Source organism: Morone saxatilis, unplaced genomic scaffold, assembly GCF_004916995.1.
Source record: "Morone saxatilis isolate NCDOM2014 unplaced genomic scaffold, NCSU_SB_2.0 Contig18, whole genome shotgun sequence".
Classification (NCBI taxonomy): domain Eukaryota; kingdom Metazoa; phylum Chordata; class Actinopteri; family Moronidae; genus Morone; species Morone saxatilis.
The window spans coordinates 13,039,179-13,050,440 of NW_023339740.1; the positions used below are offsets into that span (position 1 = coordinate 13,039,179).

Genomic DNA, 11,262 nt, shown 5'->3' on the forward strand with positions numbered 1-11,262 from the left:
GTGGAGATAGTTAGATCAGTCAGTCCACACCACACAGTAGAACCCCACTGTAAGTACCACCAGTGCAAAGTGCAGTAATTCAATGGATCATATTCCTGTTTACCTTGAAATGATTTAAGTATCTTTCTTAAATTGTGTGTTTGGCATGAGTGAATGTTATAATGGGACAATTGCAAAAGTAAAAAAAAAAAAAACACTATTTACATGTTGACATTAAGGGTTCATCACTGAAATACAGTATCATCCAGTACAAATAACCTATAAATTATGGCAAGGAGCACAAGGAAAGCACAAGATAGCTGAAAACCAAATACATTTTGCAAATAACATCTTGATGCAATTTTTTTTATCCTTTTCTTTTTCATACAATTACTTCACTTGCCAATCAAGGATGTTTCTCAGGATGTGGCTCAGCTTTGCAACTGCATTCACAAGTGCTTATAAATCCAGTGACTGAACACAGAAAATAATCCAGATACATGATGACTTGCCTCTATTGACTACAGACTTACAGTACCAACAACAATCCTGTTGGAATTCAAAGTAATTCTTTACAAAGTTGCACAAAGACAAAACACAGTTTCGAGTGAACTTTTTGAGTGTGGAGAGGAAAGGAAAGGGCCAGACTCTCAAACACTTGCTCTATTATGCAATGAAACTGAGAGAGGGGTGTGACTGTTTAGCAATACAAAGTACAATGGCGATGGGTATTAGATGAACAGTTGTGGACTATCTTTCACCTTTTTACAAAATAACCTGGTAGCCTGAAAACAGTCATCATATTGGTTTTAGCCTCCTCTCCTTTTTCCCCCCAACTGACTGACAGGAAAAGTCCCTGGCATAAACAGTGATAGCCCTCCCGGTAAACTCTCAAAGCTCTGCAGAATAATGTATGCTCCTGAACCATTACTTATAATGCCTCATTGTTATAATAAAATAGACCATTTTTTTTGAGAAAGTGCAATGTTATATCTATCCTGACTAACAATGCTTTAAAGTTATTCATCTTTACCCTCCATTATACAACTAATATTTCACTTCAAAAGTACTGTCAAAACTGTTAAATCTTATTTACAATATTCTTTCTGCTACAGTTATCATCTCCAAGCTGGGTTAACTGTTCAGAAACTACCAACTGAGAGAGACAAGTCAAGCATTTATACATTTATACAGTTAAAAATATCTATACAGTAACGTACAGTATCTAAAATACAACAGGCCTTTATAGGTACAGTACAGAATATGGCCTCTTTCCTCTTTTATTTTGATCCCTTTGGATATCTGTCAGGTTTCCCACTACTAGTCAAAACCAAAAGGGAATAAACTGCTATTAATAACAGATTTGTTAAAAATTAGGATAGGAATGTATGGCTGAAGTTTTATAAGGCAGGAAATATATTAGGGCAGAAAAGTTGTGAAAATCTATTTGGCTTCATTTTCATGGGACAAAATATGCTTTCTAAAATTTTGCACACACACTGGCTACGTGTTTAATGGTTTGCTTTCTTCTGCCCTCTTTTATTCATCCATGTTAGTGAGAAATGACTCAGCGCATGCATTTGTGTGCGTTTGTTTGAAAAGCTGCAATGTAAAAATATTTCAAGTTGTTGATCGAAGTTTAGTAGCTCTTGGAAACTGTGTTGATACACAAGGGAAGTGTTTTAAGAGGTTTGTGGTAGGTAGGTACAGAATAAGATGGATTTTCACGAAGAGATGAATATACAATTAATTTTAAAAGTGGTCCTGTTGTATGTGTCATTTCACCCGTTCCCCAAAATAAGTGCAACAGGGGCCGCTTTCTCTTTGCCGTATGCAGTACATGCTGCTTCCGTCCCATTTGCAAAATTGTATCTATAAAACACAGTGAACAACTCCAAACATGGCAGGTCCAATCACAGACATGCAGTGGCCAAGATATGCTGGTGTCACACAGGGCTGGGTGGCAGTGCGTGTGGGTCATGCTTTTCCTTTTCACCATCTGCTAAAGCCGAAGTCGGATGCTGGGATGATGATGCAGAAGCATCCAGACTGTGGATAATTCCTTAACAAGCCCAAACCACCTCAACCCCTCACATGTTGTAAGCGACATAGATGGGATCCAGCTGGTCAGCGAGGAAAGAGTCACGAAGGTGCATGCGTTGCTTCTCTCCCCTGGAGTTGATGGGTATAACCCCTGGGTCCACAATGACCACCACGCCCACGATGAGGTGGTGCTCCTCCAGGACTACATTGGTTATCAGAGGCACCAGGTCCAGCGCATCCTGCTCTGAACCACACAGCTCTGACACCACCACCAGCAGGTTGGTCCACGTAAACACAGCACTGTGAGGAACAAGAACAGGGTGACTGAGAACATAATCCTAATCCAAAAGCAATGATAAAGGAATAGATTGACATTCTGGAAAAAACGCTTATTCGCTTTCCTGCTAGAAAGAGTTAGAACTTAACTCACATTAATCTGTACAGAAAATACAAAAGTCCTGGTTACGCAAATTAGATATAACATGTTAGTTAGTGAGCTGTCAAGGTCCTGGTATTTTAGCCGTTTCCCCCTGATTCAAGTCTTTGAGCTAAAATCAAGTTAACCAGTTGCTGGCTGTGGTGTTGTATTAATGTACAGTCATGAGAGTGATATTGATCTTCTCTTCTAACTGCAAGAAAGGCAATAAGCGTATTTCGCAAAATGTGACTTTACTCTAACCAGACGTTTTTTTTTTTTTTCTTTTATTTACTTCAGCTTATGTGGTCACTCTTTTTGAGTCTCCGTTACAATAGAGGAAGAGAAGTGAGAGGAGGAGAGAAGAGAGGAGAAGAGAGAGAGAGAGGAGGAGAGATGGAAGAAGAGAGGAGGGAGAGAAGAGAGAGGGCTCGCCGACAGAGCAGAGAGAGAGAGAGAATGACATGGAGCAATGGACATGGGCCAGACTCGGACCCACACCACTTGATACATGATACATGCTCTACCAGGCACCAGCTTATTATACTGTTAATTGTATCACCCAGGTGTCATTTACCTAATTACAGAGTCAAATTAAAGAGTCCTGGTTCATGGGATAAAAACATAGCAGGGATTATGTTGTGATGTCAGAATTGCTGAATGATGGCTAACAAGAAAACTACTAAACCTTAGCACCTAGTAAAAGTCAGACTTTGTGTTCTTTAAATATCCTTTTTCAGCAGCACTCCTGTGCATATTTAAGCACTAAAGATAGTGCAAATTCTTAAACACAATGGAACTAATAATATGTACTGTATGTATATCAAGAGCATTCTCACCTTTCAGCAATACTGCGGTGAGCCCGGGACACTGAGGTTTCAATGTCAATTGGGTGGTAGCGCAACCCTCTTAGCTCCAAGGTTTCATCCAGCGAGCCCACCACAAACAGAGCATCATGCCGATCTGAGCATAGAAATACAGGCAATGTTATCCATCAGAAAAGTATGCAGACAGAGTAGAAGAAAAAGCAGCTAGGAGTGTATCTCTATCTCATAACGAACTCATCAAGACTAAACTAAAGACTTCAGTTCTGTCAGGGTCTATTTACCCCCACTGGCATCCAGCAGCTCGGTCCTCTTCACAAAACCCAAGTATCCCGTCCTGGCCCATAAGGTCTGTGGGTCTCCAAAGCTGAGCTTGGTGTTAAAGTGGTTGGCCTGAAGACTCTCCTCTCCATAAATGGTGTAGTAGCCGCTGGCACTGTGAGGGCTGTTCACCCAGATCTAAGAGAGAGAAGCACGCTCACAGGGTCACAGCTGGTTTCAGAAGGAAGAAGGCTTTACCAACAATTTTGTCAAGATACTGTATCATCACAAAAGGACAAAAGGTGTCTGATTATGGCTTCCTCTCACCTCTCCTAGATGAGAATCACCCAGTGGACCTCTGGTCTCTGGATTTACAATAATCACCCGAACACCTGGCAGTATCTGTGTATTAGAAAAATGAGCCACACACTGTCAATATGCACCACTTTTTCTTCTTGTTCCTATAGTTGAATGTTTGAGCTTCACTGTGCAGAATGATGTATGTGCAGAGTTTGACACTAGAATGATGTTTTCACATTCATCTGCTGAAAGTTTCTCTCACTGAAAATCTGATTTTAAGGGGTGGGGGCCTATAAGCATGATTTGTGACCTTGAGGGTCAATCCTGGTCCAGTATGCAACTTCTACAGTCTGATGTAGAAACTTGAAGCCATCAATGCACAAACACTGAGAATAAACTTTACAGTGGATTAGGAAACATCTTAACATAAAAATCAGACACACATTATTGTTTCAAGCAGACTATTTGTTTTTGTCCTAATACATGTCTGAAGGGACTCTTGAATAAGTCATTAACTCAGTCTATACCATGGGTGCATTTGTGTAGCATCTCACCTTGCCAGACTCCATAAGAGGAAGACTCTGAGGTGCTCCTCTCTCCACCAGCCTCACTCTGCAAAAGTCACATACATAAGCAGAAATATACAATCATGTATTTAATAATAAAGAAAAGAACAGCAAACCTTTTTTTCTAAATGAAAAGTATCCATCTGAATGGATGAATATGTTGAACAGTGTATATCTACTTACACTGTTGCTGGGTTTATGAGGTTGATGTGGGAGTTGTTTTCACCATAGATCTAAGATCTAATGGCTGTTGTTTCCATTTAACACTTTTATTGACTGCATCATGATTTTGAATTATGTGATTTAGAAGAGTTATACATTAACTGCAGCTTTTAGTTAAATATGAGACCGTTTCAAGCCTTTTTATTGCTGTTTAGAAAAAAATATTTAAAAAAAAAATGCAAAAGCAGACTGACAGCGGGAGACATCATTACATAATACAATTTACCTCCTTAAATTTAGAAAGCTCATGCTCGGACACTAAAGACTTTGATCCATGTGTTCTTACCTGTCATGGCGCAGGGACTTCATGTCCACATAAACTGTACAGGGATCAGGACCAGTGGTGCCCTGTAACACACAATACAAACAGATACATACAAGTCCCACTGGTTCTCATCTAGGTATGAGTCTAATTGTAATTCTATGTGAAGCCAGGTTAAGCTGGTTGGTGTACCTGCAGGCAAATGGCCAGGTTAACCCTGGATCCAAAAGCAGTGCTGACGGCTCTGGACGACAGCCCCACGTCCTTAAACAGTTTGGAGAAGGAGTGTGAGAGAGAGAGGCGAGGGCGCTCCTCTGCTATCACCACACAGCTCCGCACACACGAGAGGTTCACACCACGGGCCTAAAACACATGCACACAAAATGATCAAATCCTTGAGAAATATTCTATGCCTGTCACTCATGATTCTCCATCTATGCATGCAGTCCTCACCTTGAGTAACTCAGTCTGAGTGCCGAGTCCTTTAGTGCAGAGCTCCATCACAGAGTAGGAGCAGAAGGTGTCTCTGATACGGTACTGACTGAGCGTGCTCAGCCACAGGGACAAGCAGCTCTCCAGTTCAAAGGGAGGAATCAGGATGGACTGGTGACCTGAGTAAACACTAAAAGACGAGATATAAAGGTAAGAAAGTGGATGAATGGATGAGGAACAACACAATAGAGACTAGAACCATAGTATGTAGCATGTATGTACTGCAGGTGATGGTTTACTATACCTTGCGAGGCACCACAAGACAAAACCCAGACCACAGTAAGGATCCAGGCAGATGGCTATTTGGCGAGAGGAGTACAGTTCACACTGTAGCTTTATAGAGCGACAAAGTGCACTGACTGCAGCATGAGAGATCTGCAACAAACAAGAAGACACATTAGAAACTCAAAAGAAAATATCACACTAACTCTGCTGCACATCATCAATCTGTGAAGTTTGATGTTTTTGTGATTAAGTTTTCTAATTTGTCGTTGTTTGGTCTACTGACTTTCTGTCTTTGCCTACTTCTACTTTGTAATTTTACATCCTACAGTAAAATATATTTTCAAGTGCATGGCTTGTGGCTGCATTGCATTATATTTGGATTCAGGTAAATGTATATAAATGGAGACTAGCTCTTCTATGATGGATTACTGCTGTATGTTTTGAATATCAGTGTAGACTGACAGCTTTATAAAGAAGCTATTGACTTTATTCTTTTACTGATACTCTTACTCATTGGGGTCTGGCAAATGTCAATAGGTATGAGCTCAATGGCTAATAGCTTTAATCACTTAAATCAGTTCTTACAGGCCATGCAGCTGCACGGAGGTTTTTCAGCTTTGTAGTGTTTTTTTTTAAGATGTGGTCTGGATATGTGCATCTATGATTCTGTGGAACTGAAAAAAACAACATGACTGTCTCTACTAATGTTGCACCTGCAATAAAATATGTGACATGACAAATCAACCATGTTTATTAAGCCAGTTATATATAAGAAAAAAAAAAGAAAAATAGGTCCACAAATGCACAGATCATTGTGCTTCTTAAGTCGGTTATAATTAAGAACCCTAAGTAGATTTTAGTAGAATTCTGAGACTTTATTCAGGCTTGAGAAGTACCTTATTATCTCAATGAAATGCACTGAAACAAATATATAAGTGACGCAAAAAACAATTTATTATTTTGGCCAGTAAAAAATATGCCTGGCCAGTGGACTTTTTTATCTACCGGTCAGTGGGTCAAAAAGTTAATATCGGACACTGATGTTGATTTTGGATTGTGATCAAGAGCAAACACAGCAATATTTGAAGGGGAACGCTATCTGTCTCACCTTCACCCCAGTGAGCATGCCTGTAGTGGACACACTGAAGTCCAGATAAGCAATCATCTCTGCTGTAGGTGGCTTATAGATCTGTGGAGGCCGGCGGCGAGGAAGGTCATCTGCAAATAAGGACAGTGCATTTTTTTTTTTTTTTACAGAGAACAAATTAAACATTAAATTATATTGAGCAATAATCACAGGACAAAATTAATAATTACCATTACGATGTATTTTTTTACCTCCGATTATTGATCTTACATACTGCTACTAGAATCCGATATTATTTATTGGTCATGCAAATTCAGTGTAGACACATTTGAATTTGCCCACAGATCTAAAAAATAATACATATAATACTAATAATATTAATAATAGGAACACAATTTAGACAGTATAGCTGCAAGCACCAAAGTGCACCAAGCACTTATCTACCCACAAGCTTATCTACCCACTGAGCAATTTTGGTAATAACTGGAGCACTGCAGATAAATGTCCCTCTTCCTGTTTGTCTTAATGCTGCAAACTCTGTCACAGCAAAAGGTCCATAGTAACTGACACGAGTGTTTCTGACAGAACTGTGCACTTAATACACAACTAACTTTACACTGACTACGATGACAACTACCCGCAACTGATAAGCCTATCTTGAATTTGACTCATGAGAAAGTTAACTACTGTAAACAGTGCATGTATTCTTCATTCAAAAGTACAGTCATCTCTTATTACAAATACCTAAAATAGAGAAATTAAGAAGACAAACAGGTTTTTCTAACCATTTGTATTATCCTTTGGTATCTTACCTGTGTCAATGATTGTTGGCCACGTTTTAATGTTCACAGAGGCAGCAGCCTCTTTGGAGCGCAGAGTCCTCATGAGACTTTGAGTGGTAAGGATACATGCAGCTTTACTGACCTGGTAACAGAACACAGGCATGATTCATTTGAACAGGAGAAGGATCTACAATATCATGAGCTATCTTCCTATAGCCCAACTGATAATGGATTTTTGAAAATGATAAAAAATCCAATTACATGTTTTTTATTTTTTTTATTTTTTTCGCATAAAAACAAAATGTGAACAAATATTTTTTAATCTTAAATAGGAACCCCTTAATTATTATTTATGACCAGGATTTTGTACTTAGTGGCACAAAATACAACTTATAACAGGACACACCTACAGTGTATGCAAGATTGCCTTTAGAAATTATGCGATCTAAACATTTCACAGAAACTTGGTGCCCTTATTGTGATTTTAAGACATTAGTCCCATTATTGGTGAACTGCAGTTTTTTTATTGAGACTTAAGAGGTCTAAGCTAGCAGAAAAATGTTGCTCAATAACAAAACAAGTTAGTAGAGTCATAAATAAATAAAATCCCACAAGTTTTAGGTAGCAGGGTCAGTTTTGGTAGCTCAATGGCCAATGTCTCCAGGTTATTAATATATACCTACAGGCCACAACTATGTCTGAAATAAGACTTCGATGTTAGGATTAAATGAATTAACACACATGTATGTACGCAAAATATGTAAAAACATGCGTGCATGCGCAAAAAAGCACACACTTACATCAATAATCATGCGGACAGTAGGCAGCGTGGCTGCCAGGTTCTGAGGGTGCGGAGGTCTGACGTTTACAGGAACACATCCAGCGTAGAGACAGCCATAGAAGGCGGCTATCAAATCGATGCCTGAGAGAAAGATGGAGGACAAAGGTAGGGTAAAAAAAAGAGGACACTATCCACGTCTCATAATAATTAATCTCAATAGAAGTAATATGTAGAAAGGGACATGAAGCCAGAGGCAGGACCCACCAGGAGGATAGAGCAGCACTACGTTCTCTCCCGTGTTGATGCTGCCTTTCTCAGTGAGCGCTGCAGCTATCTTCTCCGCCCGCTTGTGAAGCTGAACACAGGTCGCTGTGCTCACTGCTACACCCTGAAGGACAGGAGTAATGCACAGAGGAAGAGATACAAATTCACCAGAAACACATGGTGTAATTCATGTAGCAAACCCTTAACATTAATCCTGTGCTTTACAGTAAATGTATATATAATAGATTGGTTTGGTACCTTGGCATTAAGTAGAACGAAGAGGACATGATCGGGGTCGGTCTGAGCCCTCCAGTGTAGAGCCTCTGCCAAATACTGATGCTGAAATAAAAACAAAAGAATAATTATAAGCATGTACTGTACATCTGAGGGTGTGATTTAATAATCTGTATACATTGAGGACGTTTGTGCTGATGGAGGAACTTAATTTAATACACCTAAATAAAACAAAATAAAGTGGTGCTCAGAGACTGCATACATCAGTACAAAGCTGTCACAGCATAAATTATCTTGTGCCAATGTGCAAACAATTTATACCACATACTCTGAGCCAATCCAGCTCTTAAATTATTGAACAATAACTTAGATTGTGAAAGGTACGTCTGCAGTAAAACAAGGGATAACAACAGAACAGGTGCATATCTTGTGACAGATAAAAAATGAAAAACAAAAGAAAAAACATGCACATTTTTGCTTGCATCACATTTTAACACAAGCACACAAAATAAAAGCACAGTACAATGTCAATTAGAGAATGACAAGAATAAATAAAGGTGTGGGGAAGATGCCAGAAGGGGGCCATAATTCTTACCATCACAGTGGGCCACATACAGAGCTACATCCACAGAGAGACGAGAGCAGAAAGAGAGAAGATTTTTTTACATCTATAATACTGAGCTGTGGCAGAGCCTGGGCCGTTGTTACATAATGCACACACAAAGTCTTCAAACCTACTATTTACTAACTACTTCTATTATATATACTACTACTATATTTACTACTTATAGTAAATACTAACTATTAACTATTATATCACACTATGTGAACTGGCTATGATCATGTGCACAGGTTTGCTGCTGATTCTTAAGGACATGCATGTGGCTCTTTTGGAAACGGGAATGTGGTTAAAAAGTAATCAGATACAGAGTTAGTGGCTTGTTGAAAGTGAGAATTACAGTATTTATTGTCACACTACCTTCCGGACGAGATCCTGGTCTTCGATCATGCCGAGGTCCCTGCCTGCAGCCTGGGCAATCCTCTTCCCTGCCACCAGGTTGCCCACCATCACGGATGCAGGACCGACACCGACTACATGAGAAAAAAATAACAAAATAAATCCTTGTACTACAACATAATTGATGAAGCACCTCTGACAGGTTAAGTTTTACCCAAGAAGACTGTAATACTTCAGAATTTATAATTGGCTGTAATTATTACCTAACTGAACATATACAAATTCTACACAGCATTACTGTTTTGGGAAATACTGTGACTGTCACACTGGGTTAGATGTGGTCAAGTACACAGACTGTGGAAATGGAAAGAGGAGCGATGGGTGAATGTGTTTAGTATTTTGGTAAAATTTACAGTTTGTATATTGAATAGGGGCACAGCAGTCTTTGTTTTCTAATGGTTTAGGGCCGACCTGGGCGAAATACAGACCACAGGCCGGATTTGGCCTACTGACAGGTTCCATGTGGTCCGCAAATATTTACTAATACTGCAAATAATATCTAACTACATTTAATATAATAATACATCATAAATAATTATTGGGCCTTTATTCTGAAAGGAGTTAGTGCTGTGTTCACTGGTGATGATAATGAACTGTATCTTTTACTAAACTGTAACTTTAGTTACTTGATGCTGAACGTCCATGTTGTTTACATGGTTCTTCTACTGTCTCAGGTTTCCATGGCCTATCATAAAGCTTTAAGTTTTGGACCCTTCCAACAAAAGAAAAATTTATCCACAATTCACACACAGCAGTGAAAAAAAAAAAAAAACAGTCAAAAGGGTGACCAACAGTATAAGTGATTACTGTGCTGGCTATTAGCTTATAGACAGCTACATGCAGACTTAATTCCTCCCAGTAGTAACTAATCAAATCTATATCCAGCCAATGGCAGCCTGATCAATTTCTCATGTGGTGCCCCATGGAAACTATTTGCCACTATGGAAATAAGTTTCCTTTAACTTTTAGTGTTTTTATTCTCAGGCTTTTATGCGTTCAATTTTATGTACTGTTGTATGCTATCTACAGGTTGTTTCATTTTGCTTCTTTGGTATTTTGTGTTTCTGCAGGTCCAGATTTGATTGATTTCTGTTTGTTTGTTTTGGTGTGTTATGTGTAGGTTGTTTTATGAAATATGCTGAACTTTGCCACAGCTGGGGCCAACATGGCAAGAATATAACTTTCCCAAATTCAGAAAACTGTTATGTGTGCATTATGTAACACACATAACCATGCTCTTATTTTTCATAACACTTCATACCCTGCTGACTCTGGCATGCCGGACAATCAGCAATTTCTCTCCTTCTATTTTTGTGGATACGATCAGTTGTTACCAACCATCATAAAAGGGCTCAATATACATTTTACAAGCCTGGTTTACAGATATGCTACACCTACCAGGCTGCTTCTGGCGGGGCTTTGGCAGATTGGTGACACACGTATGGGGACACATTAGGATGTTGCAGGGGTGCAGGTTGCCGTCTAAGAAGAACTGCTTGGTGTCAGA

At 39.3% G+C, this 11,262-nt stretch overlaps 1 protein-coding gene across 1 annotated transcript; it reads right to left on the reverse strand.

Annotated features, from left to right (window-relative positions):
- Positions 1 to 152: 152 nt before the first annotated feature.
- LOC118328442 (disco-interacting protein 2 homolog B-A-like) lies at positions 153 to 11,262 on the reverse strand (the record flags this gene model as incomplete). The annotated part of the gene is given in 16 exon segments (XM_035662187.1): positions 153 to 2,322; positions 3,277 to 3,400; positions 3,546 to 3,720; positions 3,850 to 3,924; positions 4,377 to 4,434; positions 4,897 to 4,958; positions 5,065 to 5,235; positions 5,326 to 5,494; positions 5,609 to 5,739; positions 6,698 to 6,807; positions 7,489 to 7,600; positions 8,259 to 8,380; positions 8,504 to 8,627; positions 8,762 to 8,842; positions 9,717 to 9,829; positions 11,154 to 11,262. Coding segments are annotated over 16 exon segments (1,989 nt in total), but the record flags the coding sequence as incomplete, so codon positions are not given.